The 18819-nt window shown below is 34.0% G+C and overlaps 1 protein-coding gene and 1 long non-coding RNA gene across 4 annotated transcripts; one reads left to right on the forward strand and one right to left on the reverse strand.

Moving 5' to 3' along the window:
• Nucleotides 1–6050: 6050 nt before the first annotated feature.
• LOC112328641 (uncharacterized) lies at nt 6051–7280 on the reverse strand. Its single transcript, XR_002983711.2, has 2 exons — nt 6395–7280; nt 6051–6299 (listed from the first exon to the last, which is right to left on the reverse strand). It is a non-coding gene; the product is annotated as an uncharacterized LOC112328641 (long non-coding RNA).
• Nucleotides 7281–8136: 856 nt separating this feature from the next.
• On the forward strand, nt 8137–18578 carry LOC7454849 (6-phosphofructo-2-kinase/fructose-2,6-bisphosphatase). Of its 3 annotated transcripts, none has more exons than XM_002313946.4 (23): nt 8140–8793; nt 8886–8949; nt 9223–9515; nt 10463–10660; nt 11026–11235; nt 11346–11441; nt 11687–11785; nt 11862–11891; nt 12519–12572; nt 13302–13355; nt 13440–13517; nt 14101–14198; nt 14275–14332; nt 14433–14507; nt 14711–14758; nt 15161–15258; nt 16265–16340; nt 17194–17256; nt 17373–17464; nt 17664–17732; nt 17820–17883; nt 17978–18043; nt 18277–18578. In XM_002313946.4, exons 1-23 carry the CDS (start codon nt 8605–8607, stop codon nt 18352–18354), a joined length of 2250 nt encoding a protein of 749 aa, XP_002313982.3. In that variant the 5' UTR covers nt 8140–8604; the 3' UTR covers nt 18355–18578. The 3 variants fall into 3 exon arrangements, 2 of the variants coding, with proteins under 2 accessions (XP_002313982.3, XP_002313981.3); XM_002313945.4 differs by having other exon boundaries at nt 8141–8793; nt 14107–14198; XR_002983767.2 differs by lacking the exons at nt 17978–18043; nt 18277–18578 and adding an exon at nt 17541–17559 and having other exon boundaries at nt 8137–8793; nt 17820–17889.
• The last annotated feature ends 241 nt before the right edge of the window (nt 18579–18819 follow it).

Here is an 18819-nt window from a genome sequence, read left to right on the forward strand (position 1 = left end):
TAGTCATTAACTTTGAAATCAGTGAAATTAATCAAAATACATATAAACTGACCCGGACATCTATGTTAATAAAAAAAAAACCATCTATCCAAAAGTCAAAAACCCCTAATTGAACAGCCCTGAAATCTAAAGGACCAGCAGGTTAAGGACCAACAACCAAAATCTTTTTGCTATTAATAATCTTATTATTTTTATGTTTTAAAAATATTTTAAAAATAATTTAAATTTTATATTTTTTTTCTTTAATTTAATTTTTTAAAAATAAAAAATATATTATTTTAATATATTTTCAAATAAAATATATTTAAAATACAATCATCAGAATAACTCTACTGACAGCAATAGCCAACTTCGCGCACGTTTTAAAATTAATGCACCACAAGTGACTTAGCAGGAGGCACTGCATTTTTGCATTGCATTTGCACCACAAATTAAAAAAGGATGGATTTCCAATCTATAGTATTAAAGAAAACATTAGTTTCTCCAGTTTCAGTCAAGCAATGTAATTGTTAATATGATGATTATTGAAAGTTTACATAATCATTAATTTTAGAGTTTGTAAAATTAGTCAAGGTATACGCAAACTGGTCTGGACATCCACATTAATAATAATAAAAAACATTAATTTATATTAAAAAGTCAAATTATCTCTAGACACCATTTTTATTTTAGTTTAGAATTAATTATATTTTAGTTTAGTTTGTACCATCCTGTTGGCATATATAGTGCTTGAAATCTTATATTTTATTTTAGTTTAGAGTTAATTACCTTAATTATCCGTATAATTTATAGTTGTTTAAAAAAACCCGAACTCCAAGCACAAGAACAAATCAAAATGGAGGCACCTAATTTTTGTCAATTTGGTCTTGACAAGCACCCAACATTCTTCTATATTATTAGGATCTTGATTAGTTGGATTCTTTTATTACTAACATAATTAACGGAATCCCTCTACTATATATTATATTAATGTTTGATCTCTTTAATCTAACAGACCAGTTAAGCTAATGACGTGTCACATTGAAAGCGTGACACACATCTAGTGTGACTAGGAATAACAGTTTGATGTATCAAAATTCATTTTTTTTCTTAATTTTTTATTTTTTAATAAAAAAATAAACGATGTTGTTTTTTTATTAATAAATGCTGGATTTATTATTTTTTTTATAATTGTTAATGATTTTATCTACTTATTTATTTATTTATCATATTGAAAGTGTTTTTTTTAAAATGTTTTACTTTATTAAAAAAAAAACGTTTATTTTTTTACTTCATCAATGGAGGATAAAATTATTGATTTAATTGATGAAACGTACTTGATTCAATTCGTGTTTTGTTTTCATAGGCGTGATTTTTCAATTTATTTTTTATGTGTTTGAGATTTTATGATTTTATATAAAATATTTTTTCTTGACAGTCTTATTTGTCTTTGAAAATTAAAATAAAATCTAGAAAAATAAAATAAAAATAAATAAATTATTAAAAAATAAATCCAGTATAAATTAATAAAAAAAATTAACAAAAAAATATTTTCTTTTATTTATTTGTATTTTTTAATTAATTAAAAAAATTCCTATGTAAATAAAAAATTTAAAAATATATTTCTAGTAATAAATAAAAAATATGGCAAAAAAGACTTTTTATTTGATTTTTTAATATTTCTTTTGAACTTTTAATCAACTTTTGTTTTTTTACATGTCTCATGCTCTTAAAGTGATGCATTGTCCACGTAACCGTTCTCTCAGGTTAAGTGACTTGAATATTAAAATAATATAAAGTTAAGGGATTTATTAATTATATTAGACTATTAGTAGTTGAGAAACTTAACTTATTAAAACCCGATAATACAGAAACATAGAGCATAATTAACTAATGACCGAATAAATCTTAGATAAATCCTAGGATATTTGCAACATACCCCTAGATGCCAATACTACATGTTTGTTTAATATTATGATACATAGTACTTTTTTAAAAAAATTTAAAATATATTAAAATAATTTTTTTTTAATTTTTTATATTAATACATCAAAACTATATGAAAAATACTAAAAAAATTAATTTAATATTTTTTCAAATTAAACACAATTACAAATGCAATGACAAACACACACTAATACTATTACTTAATTTATTAGCAAATAAACAATGTGATGATTTGATTTTTTTTAAAAAAATTGATGATTGGTTTTTTCTAAGATAAATAGCAATAGATATTAAATCAGATTTTTTTTTTAGATTAACGTGGATGTCCGGGCCAGTTTGGGCGCAACTCGACTAATTTTACGGGCTCTGAAGTTAATGGCTATGAACAAACTTCTTGGTCCCAAATTCTTACCACTAAAACACCTACTATATAATTATATTAAATCAGATTTTGTTTTGACTTGCTTTGCGTGTACATTATTAAACTAATCCTTGCTAAAAATGCCACAACATTATTTTACAAACCTATATATTATTGTTTTTTAAAAGTATTTTTTATTTGAAAGTATTTTAAAATAATATTTTTTATTTTTTAAAATTTATTTTTAATATTAATATATTAAAATATCTAAAAACATCTAAAAAAAAACTAATTTAAAAAAAATTCAAATTTCTTTAAAAGTATTTTTACACTACAGAAACAAACGGCAACTTAGAATGGTGACAGATCCAACTGCTCAAAGACGTTCAAACTTCGGTAGCAACTCAAACAACAACACACTCTCCTTCTCATGCTCTTGCCCTTCCCAAAGCCAGTACCCTGGTCGTCACCTTGCAAGCAGGCTTGTACAATAGGCATTACCGATGTTTTCTCCGTGCCCCGCGACTTTAACCTTGCACTTCTTGATCATCTTGTTGCCGAGCCAGGGCTCACCAACATTAGTTGTTGCAATGAGCTCAATGCAGGGTATGCAGCTGATGGACATGGAAGGTCACGACGTGTATGTGCTTGTGTTGTTGCAAGGAGCTGCATGTGAGCACAGCCTTTTGTTCTGAAATTGTGGAATCCGCAGATGCATACATATTTGTCGTCCCTATCTTCAATGACTACAGCTCCGTTGGATACTCACTCCTCCTCGAGACATAGAAGCCAATCATTGTGCAGCCTGATAGTGTTGTAGATGCTCATGGACCTGCTTTCGGGTCTGTACCAATGGAGGACTTTCTTTTCCTGCACTTGCCAAAAGGCTTCACAGGAATACAACTGCATATAAAAACTACAGGAGGGGCATCCTCTCAAACGTAAGCCAAATTATATACTCTCTCAACACATACAGAAAATGTCTCAGGGAGCACAGCTGTGGTTGCTGAGACAGGAGACTCCTGGTTTCATTGCCAGAAACTCAAGTTACCAGAAGGACGTGTGTACTGTATAGGATCAAAAGGCCTAATGTCATTTATCTTAATTTCGACTTTTCTGAGACATAAAAAAGGTATAAAACTTGGTGTTGTGGGTATGAATTTCAGATTCAATATGGTTCAATAGGGTGGTCTGTAGGTGCAACACCTGGCTATGCACAGTCCCTGCCATATAATAGGGTGATTGCTTGCATTGTCGATGGGAGCTTTCAGGTGAGCACTTAATACTGTTGTCATTCAATCCATCAGTAACTGGCATGCAAATTTATATTGTCCTATCTATAAATGTAATCCCTTTGAAGAATTACTTTATAAGGTTACTGGCCGTACAGCTGATAGCGATCCGATTTGCAGATGACAACACAAGCTGTGTCGACTATGCTGCGGTGTGGACAAAAGAGTACCATCTTCGTTATAAACAATGGTGGATACACCATAGAAGTTGAAATCCATGATGGGCCGTACAATCGTATCAAGAACTGGAACTACTCGGGTTTCGTCGATGCAATCCACAATTGGGATGGCAATTGCTGGACAAAAAAGGTCAGGGTTTGAACTCCTAATTGCAGAATGGGCTGCTTCAGTGAAATTGAGAATTGTAAGTCAGTGTTAGTTCAATTGTGAGGAGGAGCTTATTGAAACAGCAACAGGAAAGACGAGAAATTGTCTTTGCTTCATTGAGGTGATTGATACTAGCAAAGAGCTCCTAGAATGGGGTGTAAGGGTCTTAGCAGCCAATGGCCGCCCACCAAATCCTCAGTAAACGGCCTCTACAAACTTGAAACTAGAATAAAAATCCTGTTGCAGAATCTTAAACGTTTCAATTAGCAAGGCTGCCTCATTTATATCAAGAAATAAAATTAAATGGGATTCAGTTCCTGAGTTTATATGAGAAATAAGATCAAACCTCTGTTTTATGATAAAGCAATGTCAATACATCTTGCCTATGTTTCATGATTGTTCTGCGCGATCAATAGTTAAAATCTTCAATTCATATTTGGTCGTATGAAGTGGTTTTTTTTTTTCAATTATGAAGTAAACTAGTGAATGTTTCTCGTTTGTCTTGCCTAGCCACCCGCTGACTTGGAAGACGATAATTTACCTTCTAATTGGCCTGTGATTATAAAAACTATGAAACTACTGCTTGCAAGGCAACATCTAACCTAAAACTGCTAATCGTCGTGGAAACCATTTTGAACAATAACTCAAAGTACCAGCACAACAGATGACTAGATTAATACTGAGAACAAAACCTCCTAATTTGGTATTCGAGCATTGATATTGCTCACAAATGATAAGCCTATCAAGCTCCGGTGATGAAGTAAAAAAAGACACAAAGTTCCCTTGGCTGTAGGGAATTGGATTTCGGAACTGAAGATGGCCCTCGGCCTCTAAAAAAGTAAGCTAACTCAAAGAAAAGCAAAGCAATAACACGAGTTATGTTTCCCTGCTGAATCTCCTAGTCAGGTTACCTTTTCTTTTAATGTCGAGACAGAAGTGAGAATTGTACAAATTTCAAGTTCTCTACATCCTAGTGACCGCATCTTTTGTTGAAGTGTTCCTTTCCGATACTCAAGAATCCATTTTCTCAAAGATTTCAAGTATCCTCCCAGACCTGGTATGTTATCCGGTCTCCACCATAATAATGATATTCCAACACTCTCCTCAACTACCACTGGACATAACTTCACCATCTGAGTTATTCGCCACGTTTAACACCATTTATTACTAGAATAATCAAAGCATATAAAATTGATCACCTAGACATACAGTATCATGATGACAACAGAGGCCTACTAAACTACTTTAAGAATAAAACCTGAAGCAAATCTTTTGCCTAATAGTTCCAACATCCTACTCTGGGGCTTGCACATGTAAAATGGAAAATGAAAAAGGAAGTTCCAAACATGGGCAGTTAGAAGTGATGTTATAACTCAGGTTGATGTCGATGAGACCTGACAATGTACACTGCAGCAAGAAAATGGGATTCTACCACGATTTCAAGGGTAAATGAGGTTCATGGACAATCAATGATTGATAGTAAAATAAAACAGGAAAGAGCTAAACTTGACCTGAAAATTTAAAGTGGCACCTAACATAACTTCCTAGGGAGAACTTATAAAGCATGTCAGCAAACCAAAGAAGTCGCCTCACCTACACTGCAAATTGAAAAAAAGGCTAACCTAACAAATCCCAATTTCTATAAAATCAAAAGGGGAAGGAATTACTAGTGACAGACACTCGATCTTATAAAGACCTGAAAGGCAATTTGACTTCCCGTTAATTTATCTGTCGAACATGCTTCTAAATTCCTAAATCCTAACATAACTAGGCTCTATCACACAACTTACTCCCACAGTCACCAATAAAAAAAAGATTGAAATTGCAAAACAACATAATATTCTTGCATTCTATTTATCTTATCCATTGTGGTCCTAGCACCAACACATGAATCCATTCTAAACCCCATTCAAAGCGCAAAATGCTTTGAGTATTGACAATGTTTATCACCATAACAAAAGAAACATTGCAGTTCTGCTGTGCTGGACACAACGTAACTGAAAATCACCTATCAACTAAACATCTCGGATTGCAGTAAAATTTAAAACTCAGTAAGTTAAGGGACAAGCAACAGAACTTTGCAACAATTGGCGACTTAGGAATAGAATTTTAGAATCAAAGCAGGACAAGAGACTTATCAGGGATTGCATAACAATTGCATTCACGCCACATTTTTTTATATATAAAAAAAGTAGCATTCCCGTAATAATTAAAAAAAACCGCGAATTTCCGCACATCAAGTGATTAAAAACATATACTCCATGGTTCAGAAATGAAATAACAGCGAAGATTAATTAAGGGTTTGTAAGGTTGAGCTAAAACTGCAACTACTTGGATCTTTGCCTCATTTTTCGGCGTTTTCTCTTCAACCTCCTCATTCGCTTCTTCTTCCACTGCAAAAACAGATATACCAATTAATGACTCTCAACTCTTCTAATTAAACAGCTTTTTATGATTTGGGTTTGCTAGAAAGGAGATATTAGATTACCTTGGCTCTCATTGTACCAGATGGCGCGAGTGAAAAACCCTTTTTGCTTCTTCAAGGTCTAGATTAGACAACTGCAAATTGTAAATACGCGAAGGGGATTGCCACTTCTCAGAGTTTTTATACACAAACCCTAACTCTATTTTGTTTGGGTCAAAGTAACCGGGTCTGAAAAACGGATCCAGAGTAAAAAAGATGGATCCGGCATTGTTTGGCTGTTCTAATTCTCATAGCAAGATAGGGATTTTTGGCTCCCCTCAAGTTGGGGTAACACGTGTCTGCTTGTTGCTGTTATGTTGTGCTGTGGTTATTATGTTGTACTGCATTCTATGTTGAATCATAAGATAAAAGTATTATTTGATAAAGGGTTAGCAACAATATAACAGTGTTTGGTTGAATTATATTATTTTGTTTTTGAGATATAAAATGAACGATTAATAAGAATTATAGCACACTAAAAGTATTTATTAAAATATATGTTATTTATATCAAATGATTTATAATTTATTAAACTTGTATGACATGTGTGCACTTTTTTAGGAGAGGAATCTTAGGTTAAAAAAACTATATAAAAAAAGAAGGAAGTTTAAACTGGAATATGACTGTAGATGTCATGGTGGACTGAAAAAAACATTTGGTTACAAGAGCCATTCAAAATGGAACAGCTTCTGGGTTCTTTGGTATGAGACTCACAATCCTACGTTATATTTTTTTACTACCAAACATAGATTTGACTTTTTGTCTGAAAAAAAGACTTTTAAGTTGTAACTAAACAGCCTTTGAAGACTTTTTATGATTTAGTTTTGCTACAGACGAGAGATTAGATTACCTGGTCTCTTATTGTAATAAATGGAGCAGGTGAGAAACCCTTTGATTCTTCAAGGCCCCCAAAAACACGCAAATTGTGAATATACGGAGGGGCTTGGCACTTCTCAGTGTTCTTATACACAGACCTAAACTCTATATGGTTTGGGTAAAAGGAATCGGGTTTGGAAATTGGGGTCATGTTTGATTGTTCCAACTCTCTTAAAAAAAAAAGGCTTGAATTCTATCAATTGTTCTTAATAAGAAATAATAATGTCTAAGATAAAAAATTTAAAATGCATAGATTAAAAAAAAAACAAGTCATGCTTAAATATTTGCGTGGTCGTATGTTTTTTTTGCTTTTAGAAGAAATACTTGCCTTTTATTTTAGCTTTTAACGAACATTAAATCCTCTCTAAGTTTATTGGTTTATTATTTTTAAAAAAATTTAAATTAATACCCTCTCAGTTTTTTTCTTTAACTTTTTAGTTTTTTTTTTCAAATATTATTTATTCTTTTAATTATCTAGTATTTTTTATAATGTTTCAAATAGATTCTTATAATTTACTTTTAATTTTTGTCTTTTATATATGATATAAATAAAATTTATTTTCATGATTTATTTAAATTATTGATAAGAAAAAATAACCTACAAGATAAAAAAAAAACACATAAATTAAAAAAAATTAGGATTAAATATTTGTATACTCAACTATATTTTTCTTTTAGAAAAAATATTATATTTTTATAGGTATTTAATTAGCATTAATAACTTTTTGATAGTTTCAATTCATATTTTTTTAATTTATTTCATTAAATATAAATAATATTTTTGTATTTTTCAAGTAAAAAAAAATTATACAATTAAATGTATTCATATATTTTCTTAAAAATATATGAATTCAGGCACTCCCCGTCTAGGCTGTCCAAGCATGTTTGGATTTGACTTCGCAGCTAAAAAAAAAAAAAAAAACCTAACTTCACCTAACAGGCAGTCTCCCCGTCTGAGAACCGGTAGCACCTGCAACTGGCCTTAAGCCGAACAGCCCCTAAGATTCCGGGGGTGAGTAAAAAGAGGAAATAAACACTGCCCACCTGTGAACTGCAAGTTGCTGGCCCAAAGCATCATCCAGTCTCACCATCGGCCAGCCACATAATTAATCGAACAAACAGAGCACCGACTCTCTCTCGCTCTCGTCCCTTTCCGTTACAGTCGAAAAACAAATCCAACGGCTCAAAACCCAGCCAAATCTCTAGACCCCCCTCTTTCTTTCTTTTCTTTATTCTCTCTTATCCGAAGAAAATCCACTAACACACCAAATAACAACAACTTGCTTGGCATACACTATATAAATAGCATCTCTTTCTCCCTCTCACTCAAAAATCAACAGTCTCGAGAGTAGCTAGCTATGGGCACTGGTTTGTCAAAGGACGCAGACGGCAGCTCGCACGGAAATGAAGGAGAAGAAAATCCAGACCACGCAGGAGGTCAACTTTATGTTTCTCTTAAAATGGAGAATTATAGACTTAAAGCGGAACTCATCCCTCATGTCTACGGTTCCGTGCCTCTTGTTGGCTCCTGGGATTCTTCTAAAGCTGTAATTATACTAATTAACTATTAAAAAGAAAAAATCCAGTTGCAATTAGTTTCCAGGCCTCTCATTTGCTTGTATTTGTGTTTCTAATTTAGCTTTCCATGGAACCTGAATCGGCTTCAATGTGGGAATTAAGCTTTGTCGTTCCATCTAATCACGGTAACTAATTCAGTTTATTTGTACGTTTCTGCAACTCTTTTGTTTCGTTGCAGAGAAATTTAGAGAAAAGAAAAGTTTTTAGGATTACTTTATTCATTTTTAATGCATAATTTGCCTCCATTTTTCCTGAACTCGGAAATTTATTTTCAAATTCCAATCAAACAGTAAACTTAAGGCATGGTTATTTATTTTAGTAATGATTTTCTAAAATTTTCTCTTGACTGCCTTTTTTTTTTAAAAAAATAAAATGTTTTATTGCTTGTTGGATATTAGAAACTTTGGATTTCAAGTTCCTGTTGAAGCCAAAGTACAGTAATAGCCCTTGTGTGGTGGAGGAGGGTCCAAACCGGCTTCTTACCAGGGGAACATTGCAAGGGGAATCGAGGCTGGCAGTATTCAAGAATGGCGATGTGACTGTGGAGTTTAGGGTGTTTATTAAAGCTGATAGAGTTTCACCTTTTGATCTTGCGGCCAGTTGGAGAGTTTATCAGGAGAATCTCCAGCCTTCAACTGTTCGTGGAATTCCTGATGTCAGCATCAATTCTGTACCAATGGCAGGAATTGAGGTGCATTTTCAGCTCACAGATGTTTTTTTTTATCATTTTCTTTTGCTGTTGTTATATGTTGCATAACGACATGTTTCCATTTCTATGAGATTTCATTTCTACAGGGACCAAGAGTGAGAAGAGGTGGTTTTAGTTAGTTCTACGTTTCTTTATATCTATTATCTATACCTGCCTCATGATTCCTGAGCTGCAAACATTTGAGTTATCATGAATTTATAGCTAATTAAAGACCGGTAAACTATATACTTAATTGGCTCCTCGACCTGTGAGCTAAAGTTTTAGATGTGATGCTCTAATGTATACCATCATTTGTTGTTGTTTCCTCAACTATGCTGTTTTTGGATGGTGGCCTATTCACTATTGTTCTCGTGAAACCACAGTTGATTAGAATTGGGTATTGCTGTTGTTTGATTGCTAGTATTGGCTACCTATGGGATATGCCCAGTTTTTGGGCTCAGTCCATTTGTTATCGTTTTCATCAATTACGTTTTCTTATTCGTTTACTTACATGTGAGAGGGTGGCCATTGATTAACCACATATTGATTTTAAGTATTAACTTTGCTATGACCTTATTTACTATATGGGCTGCCCCACCAACTATCTTAAACTTTCAAGTTGGATGCTTAGCTTGGTATTGGAGCTTGCTGTGGTAATTTGTTATTGTTGTCCTCCAGTTCAAATTTCTCTAACTAGGTGCATTATTGTTTCTTTTGTTTTCTTTTCCACCCTTCCATGATGCTGTTATAAGCAAAGCAAAAGCATAACAAAAACAAAAAACTCTTCCAAGTCAGATTGAGACCTTTTTTAAACTCATTTGCAATTGTGGCCTTCTGTGCTGCAGTTGATTTCCATCATTTTTCACTGGGTGTATTGTTAGTTTCATTATACTGTTTAATCTATTAACTTGTGCACACTAAAGAAACTGTCCTTCAATTTTTTTTTACAGAATGGCTCTCCAGCTAGTTTGGAGCTTGATCTTGAACATTATGTTGTCCCAGCTCCTTCAACTTCTGCAAACTCTGCTTTCGTGTACGCAGCTAACAATACAGAGAATCCAAGGTTTTCCAATGTTGATTGCCCAGGCAATGCTTCATATTCCTTCAAGGATAGTGGTGTTTCTGCTGATCAACCTACAACTATTAAGGTGCATCTTGGTAACCTATTTTGCAGATATACAGATTAATTTCCATCATAGGCCTAGAAATATCTAAGTCTACTTCAATACACAGATATTCTTTTCAACCTTCTAATGTTTGCCTGCTCATAAATTTTGAAGTCCCTCCAATATAGAGGGCAATTGGATCATATCAGCTTTGTTGGGCCTGGACTTCAAATTTTAATGGGTGCAATTGCTAAATAGTTAGGTTAATTCCAGTTGGTCAAGGAGAAGTTTGATGCTAATTTTTAAGATGAGACATTTTCATATGCATGGGTGGCTTCCGTATACCTTGTTTTCTCCCTGTTAATATAGTATTCTAGTTCTAATGCATTTTGCAAATGTTCAAATAGGAGATGGAGGTTGTTATCCCAGATCCATCCAAGGTATATTCTGGTTCCGGCATGGTTGAATCAAAATCAGTGGGGACATTTTCCTCTTTGCAAAAGCAAGATGGTCACAGGGGGCTCTTTGTGGATAGAGGTGTTGGATCTCCTAGATTAGTTAAGTCATCTAGTTCGAGTGCTTTTTCTTGTGATCTCAAACTGGACACTGAAACCAAGGTTTGTAACAAATATTTCTCACAGTAGGAAAATCGTGCGAGCTTAATTATTTTTGGTATGCAGTGGTGGTTTTATGTCATGGTTTTATTCTGTGTTCCCTGCATTGTCAGAATTCAATGCCAGCAGCTGCTGGAGCTGTTGCTGCTGGAGCTGTTGCTGATCAGATGCTTGGACCAAAGGAGGATAGGCATTTGGCAATTGTTCTGGTATTTTCCTGCATAATTTATTGATCAGAACTGGTGATAATATTTATTATCCTTCTAATTTCACTCTCAATTTAATTGAAAAGTTTTTGAGATTAGATTTGGTATCAACTTCTACAGATAACTTGAGAGTTGCATGCTGGATTTAACTGAGTGTTTGTATTGTATATGTTCCATTTTCATAGTTCAATAATAAATGCACGAGTTCTGTTGATAATTAAAAATTCTAACAAGTACTTGCACTGTAGGTTGGTTTACCTGCCCGAGGCAAAACTTTTACTGCAGCTAAACTTACTAGATATCTTCGTTGGTTGGGTCATGATACCAAGCACTTCAATGTTGGAAAGGTCAGTCATGCATTCTTGAGGCCTGTTACATGTGAAAAGTTGAAGTGTAATATTTTCCTACCTTTGGCTGTAACAGTATCGGCGCCTTAAGCATGGAGCTAATCAGGTATGCTTAAAGCCTTTTACAGTTGATTATGTTCTTAGAACTTTCATTAGTTATATTAGTGGTTTAATGACTATTTTTTTTATTGATGAAGAAATTTGTTCTGCATTGTTTGTTCCCGTGGAATGATGATTAGTGTTGTACAGTTCATAGACATATATGGTTATCTTCTTTGCATTTCTCTCCCTTTTGTTAATTCAAAAATTATCTCAAGTCTTGTCCGTGGAATATCATTGCGGTACCTCCTACAGCTATATTTGCTACAGTTTTGTAATATTTTGTCCCATGTCAATTAAGCAACTGAATTCCAATAATTATTAATGATTGAATTCCAACTTTTTAATAATTAATGCTAGTAAAAACTAAAACTTTAATGCAGTTTCACAATGCGCTTGGCATTCAAATCCGCTTTATTATACTATTTCTCTTATCACGGTATAATATGAAGAAGTTATGGACTGCAAAATTCATTTGTCATTTGAGATATGCATTTGGAATAGAAATGGATCCAGATGTGGTTTTAATTCTATACTTGTACTATGTATTGCACTCATGTTATGCTCTGGAATCGAAATACTGCAGTCATTTTCTTCTTTTTTGGACATTTCTTGATGATTTGTGTGGATGCAGTCTGCTGATTTTTTCCGAGCTGACAACCCTGAAGGAATGGAGGCACGAAATGAGGTAATATCCATTAAATAAGTGGTCTTTCATAGACCACAAAAAACATTGTTTCTCTCATCCTACGATGGTTTTGTGTTTATTGCATTATGCTGGACTGATTGAACTTATTATGATACTCTCTCTATGAGTGAGCGAATCAATTATTTGGTTGGACTAGTTCAATCTTTGGTTTAATATGTGTTGCTGCTCACTTTCTCCTTAGGATATAGTGATGGAAGATTTATTGATTTCTAAAGGTTGTAAATTGTAAGACATTAATTTCTTAAAATCGTACAAGTTCCTTGCAATTGTTATCGGATATATGAATCAAATTGCTTTATTACAGGTATTATTCCTTATTGAAGTACCCTTGAGTCATTGAGATCTCAAGATCTATTTCATTTAGATTTTCGACTCTTGAAATTTTGTTGGGTAATGGTCACTAATAAAGTGAAAAGAAAGTAGTCAATAAAAGGAAAGCAATTACTGAACAGTGAGAATAAAAAGCGGAACTAAGCATGTTGCAGGAACTGATCTTTTTGCTGGTTCAGTAATCTGGCCCATGCCCAGATACAATCCTGGATGAATACAGTAACCCAAATAGCAATTAGTAGTAAAGCCTCCCAGAAATACTACTGTGTCCCTCAAAGTATGCTGTTACTTCTGAACTATTATTTCTTACACGATTGGGAATGGTAACACATTAACTTTCTCCTTTGCAAATAGTTTTAATGTATCACGTGCTCCTAGGTAGCAGCATTGGCAATGGATGATATGATTGCCTGGATGCAAGAAGGTGGCCAGGTACATTACCATATGTCAGATATGATGACATTTCTGTGTATCTTTCCTAATCCTTTAGATTTGTTTGTTTCAATTTCTTTGTAGGTAGGAATATTTGATGCCACAAACAGTACCAGGAAAAGAAGGAACATGCTGATGAAAATGGCTGAAGGGAAGTGCAAGGTACAAAGACCATAGCATAAAAGGTCCTAAAATTTACCAGTAAGATACTAACGTGATTTTTTAGGTGAAGAGTATCCTTTTGGAACATGTGCTTTTAATGTGTTTTGCCTTGAAGCAATAAGCACTTTGGCTACCTATGCCATTTTTATTGCTTTTTCAAACTCAAAGTGTTTTAAGAAACTGAATTTCACATATTATTGCCAAGTGTGTTAGTTATTTGGCTACTGAGATTATTCTCTAAGCTTAAGAGAAAGATACTAAATTTGGAAGCTTTACAGTGCTTAGGTTCATAAATTGATATTCTACCTCATAATCTTCTTGCATCAGGTGTTAATCTAAATAAATTAAATAAAAACAGCGTGTCTTGATTTTTTCTTCACCTTTTGGCTGCACAGTTGCTATCTTAAATGAAAACTTTCTTATTCTTATCTTTTGCTCTCTATTATTTCTTGGATTTTCAAACCGCTAAAAGTCCCCCTTAAAAACTCTTGTAACCAGAGGACAAAATCTGACTGGAAAGTGGGATACAATAGAGAAATGATGAAGAGTCCTGAACTGTTCTGACACGTGTTATCTGTTTTAGCTGCAGATTATTTTTTTGGAGACACTATGCAATGATGAACACATAATTGAAAGAAATATACGTCTTAAAATTCAACAAAGCCCTGACTATGCTGAACAGTATGATTACTATCTGAAGTCACTGGCTTCTTAACTGAACAGACGTGGGTACTTAGTACTTGGTGTGATTTTGCAGGCCAGATTTCGAAGCTGGATTGCAAGACTTCAAAAGTCGGCTATCTAATTATGAAAAGGTGGTTTCATGTGCTTCCAATATCTTCTCCTTTTGAGATTTGGTCATTACCAATGAGCAATTTCAACTTTAGTTTTAAAATTTTTACTTCTATTTACTAGGTTTATGAACCAGTAGAAGAAGGATCTTATATCAAGATGATTGATATGGTCAGTGGACATGGTGGACAGATACAAGTAAGCTCAACCCCCCCCCCCCAAACTGATTTGTGAATTCATTTATATGCAGCACAGGATAAGTTAATAGTACCATTGGTCTATATGGCACCTTGGCTGACTGAAATTTTTTCATGAATCCTTATATATTGAAGGATGTTGTCTTTGAACTCCCTATGTTCCATGTGATTATTCTATAATACAACTCGGGTTTGTACATTCAGGTTAACAATATCAGTGGCTACCTTCCTGGGAGAATTGTTTTTTTCTTAGTAAGTTGTCCTGCCATCAATTCGGTACAATTATTTCTTAGCATATTATAGAAATGTTCTAGTTGGCCACTTCTCCTTTCTAATTTCTAATTTCTAATTTCTGAGACTCTCTTTTCATCACAGCTGGCACTAGTTGTATTCAAATTTCTGTCAAATCTTAGCTACCATGTTTGTTGAAAATAAGTTGCACTCAAGGGATGTTTGTTTGAGAGGTGTGATATACACTTCTATGCAGAGGAAGAAGATAGTGTTTATTTGAGTTGCAAACAGTGACTTTAAAATAAACATAAAGAAACCAAGATGCCTGAAAGTGATGAAACATGATTGACCATTTTTGTGACAATCTTGTTCATTTGATGTTCGTTCTTTTCACGCAAACCTAAAAATTTTAATCTGATGCAGGTGAATACACACCTTACACCACGCCCAATATTACTTACCAGGCATGGAGAGAGTCGAGATAATGTTAGAGGTAGAATTGGTGGTGATACTGTATTGAGGTATTGGTTCACAATTTATTAATTATCTGGTATAATCTGAATTTGAAGTTGTAAATGTTATATTTTGTTTAGTTATCTTTAATCTTGGATGACCTAAAATGTTCTGTATGACAGTATTTTCATGTCTCATTGCCACTGATATTGTGTTCCGCTATATCAGCACAGATGCCAAACAAAGTATTATTTTTTGTAAAGTATGCTTGGGCTCATTTTTACTGATTGTGTGTTGGCACCTTTTCCATTTTGTTGTGTGAAACTAGCTCTCCTATAAGGGATATTCTGCAGACTTGAACATATTCCTTTTGAGAAGTTTGTAATATCCTTCATGGAATCCCTACGGGCTTCTTGCTACTTACAATATTGCAGTGAAGATCAACATCTTGCTTTTACCCAAAAGTGTCTGAATGTGAATCTTTTATGAATAAAAGAGGAGTGAAACTGAATAAAAGAGGAGTGAAACTGTTGAGCATGGAAGCTGAATGGCCTACATAGTACTCTTGTTAGCAACATTATAATTGATTGACAACTGAGAGGCCCAAACACAAATATCTATTTATATCCACATATAATATCTACTAAAAATGCATGTTGTATTCTTAAGACCTTTTCTTAATTTTTTTTTATGAATGTCCTTAAAACTTGATTCCAATGCTGATATTTTTATTCCCTTTAATAATCACTGCTGTTTTTCAAAGTCAATCCAAGGATGAGATTTGTCATAACCTAGAATTAGTCCCACCAATGTCCAAGAGCAATGAGATATCTTGATGTATGTCAATTATATTGCCAAATTATTAAGTCTCTCTGTCTCTAGTCAATTTTCCCTTCACGTCTACTGTCAATTCTGGTATTTTTTTATTTAGGTTTAACGCCCCATGCTGACATGATTCCTTCAGTTTCTAATCTTTCTTTTCAACACATTCTAATTTTCTGCAAACTTTGGTTCGTCTTTGAGATTTGATCTACCCTTCTGGTGACTGGAATTTACTATAATTTGTTTCTGCAGTGATGCTGGAGAAATTTATGCGAAGAAACTTGCTAACTTTGTCGAGAAACGACTGAAATCGGAAAAGGCAGCATCTGTAAGCCTTCATCAATCCTCATGATTAACCTTTTCTATCGTCCAAATCTTGTATCCTTAAAAACCAATCTTTTTTATGTTAGGTGCCTCTGCAACCTTGTCCTATTTTCGTTCACTTTAAGTAGTGAAGTTATGTGTTGATTTGTCCTTGAATAATTATAAAATTTAAGAACTCAGATGTTACACAATTAGAGTTTTTAAGCTTTTGTAGTGACGCCACTTTACTCCTAAGCTCAATAAGTTTTTCCAAATCATAAAGATTTAGAAGTGGTTTTTTAATAGATTTTACATATAAGATTGGTCTTTTTTTTTGTAATGCTTTGATGTTTTGTGTCAATGAGAACACCATGTTACTTCTAGTTCTCATTTCCATGTTCAGTTTAACAGAATTGCCTGCTGTTTTATTGTGCTAGTTGTGACTGTCTGCAACTCATAATGGTTTCTTCACATTCTAGCTCTTCTTTTTCTTTTTTTTCCTTTTTTTGGTTTCATTGGGAAGTAGGAACAATGATTTCACTGATAATTATTTATGTTGTTCCCTGGAAGTTCAGCTCAAGAAGTTTTTCCAGATCACAAGAAAAGAAGTGGTTTTTAAATAGCTTTTACTACGTTTAAGATTGGATTTTTCTTTTTTTAATACTGTTTTTATCATTCTAGTTGTGACTATCTGCAAATCATTACAGTTTCTTCACATTTTAGCTTCTTTTTTCTTGTATTTTTTTCTTTGGGAAATAGGAACAGTGATTTCACTTATAATTATTATCTTGTTTCTTGGAAATTCTGTCAAGCTGGGTGTGTTTAGAATGAGCTATATGAATTCTTACAACCATTTTTCTCTTTTTTCCGTGGTCTAGATTTGGACCAGCACACTTCAAAGGACAATTATAACAGCAAGTCCTATCATTGGATTTCCCAAGGTCAGTTTGAATCCCTGCAGAACCTTAGTTGGCCGTTCAGAATCTTGATTTACTTTGGCTGACTGATGGACATTGGAAATTCATAGAAAAATTCACAATTTTGGCCATTTTGATAGATTCAATGGCGTGCCCTTGATGAGATAAATGCTGGAGTATGTGATGGAATGACATATGAAGAGATTAAGAAGAACATGCCTGAGGAATATGAGTATGTGTCTTCTCCTCATCTTCGCTCTCCCTCCCATTTGCTTTACCTTTTACCTGAATAACTTCTTTTCTTGTAGTAAACTCCTATGACAATCAGTTGGGGTTCTCTTTACTTGAAAGTGCACACATGTTTGTATTTTTCCTGTGCTTGGACATTATTAGTTGCTTCCCTGAGGCCTGATGCATGTCCCTTTGAGCAGGGCACGCAGGAAGGACAAGCTGAGGTATCGATACCCTCGTGGAGAATCTTATCTCGATGTCATCCAAAGGTTTGCATTTAGCGGCTTTATTTAGAACCTTCAATGTTTCATATTCCTGCTTGTTAAATTAAAAAACTAATTTCCACATCAATGCAGGCTAGAGCCTGTAATTATTGAACTAGAAAGACAACGGGCTCCTGTTGTAGTCATCTCTCACCAGGTTATACATTAAACATCCGCATTCTTCAATATCCTGATAAGTTGAGTTGGGTTCGACAAAGCTTATAAGAGCTTTCATGGCTTTATTTGTGCAGGCTGTGTTGAGAGCGTTATATGCTTATTTTGCTGATAGGCCTCTAAAAGAAATTCCACATATCGAGGTAATTCAGTATAATTCTGAACTGGCTTTGTTTTTGTGATGATACTAATGATAATTAGCTTTGGACGAAAATGGTTAATATGCAGCAAGGGACTAATTAATCCTCCTGGCACATCATAATTGAGTGGTGCAAAGTTTTTAGGAGAGGCTGGTCTGATGCTTGTAAACATGATGTGCGGGATTCTAGCTGTATTGCTGACACATTCTAACAGAGTGGTTATATTCAAATTTCAGGTGCCACTTCATACAATAATAGAGATACAAATGGGAGTTACTGGAGTCCAGGAGAAAAGATACAAGCTCATGGACTGAAATGCTCACAGAAGATTTTTGCGACTCTTTACACGAACTTCCAATGCAACTTCACATTCATTAAATCTCCATTCGTTAACGAGACATAACACAAGCGTAAACGCACCAACTGTATCTGGAATAATTTTCATCGTTCCGACGGTAAAATTCTTCTTGCGCGAACAATGATGGTGTTGTAACTTGAAAGTAGCTTCCTTTCAATGCATCCAAAAAAGTTTCGAACAGCACTGTATATGTTATTCTGGATCTCTTAACTGTTTTAGGTGCAAAACTCGAGCGCATTCAAGTTATCCACGTTTTAAATATCACCATGTCTCAATTAAGCGTATTATCGAATGGAAGAAGAATAATCCGATTCCTTTTAAATTTCTTACACCCTAGACTGTCCAAGATTATTGTGAAACTACTGTCCTCCAATCATGTATGGCAATGCTCTGGAGAGGATGTATCATGCACTCACTATGG

This window comes from Populus trichocarpa, chromosome 9, assembly GCF_000002775.5.
Source record: "Populus trichocarpa isolate Nisqually-1 chromosome 9, P.trichocarpa_v4.1, whole genome shotgun sequence".
Classification (NCBI taxonomy): domain Eukaryota; kingdom Viridiplantae; phylum Streptophyta; class Magnoliopsida; order Malpighiales; family Salicaceae; genus Populus; species Populus trichocarpa.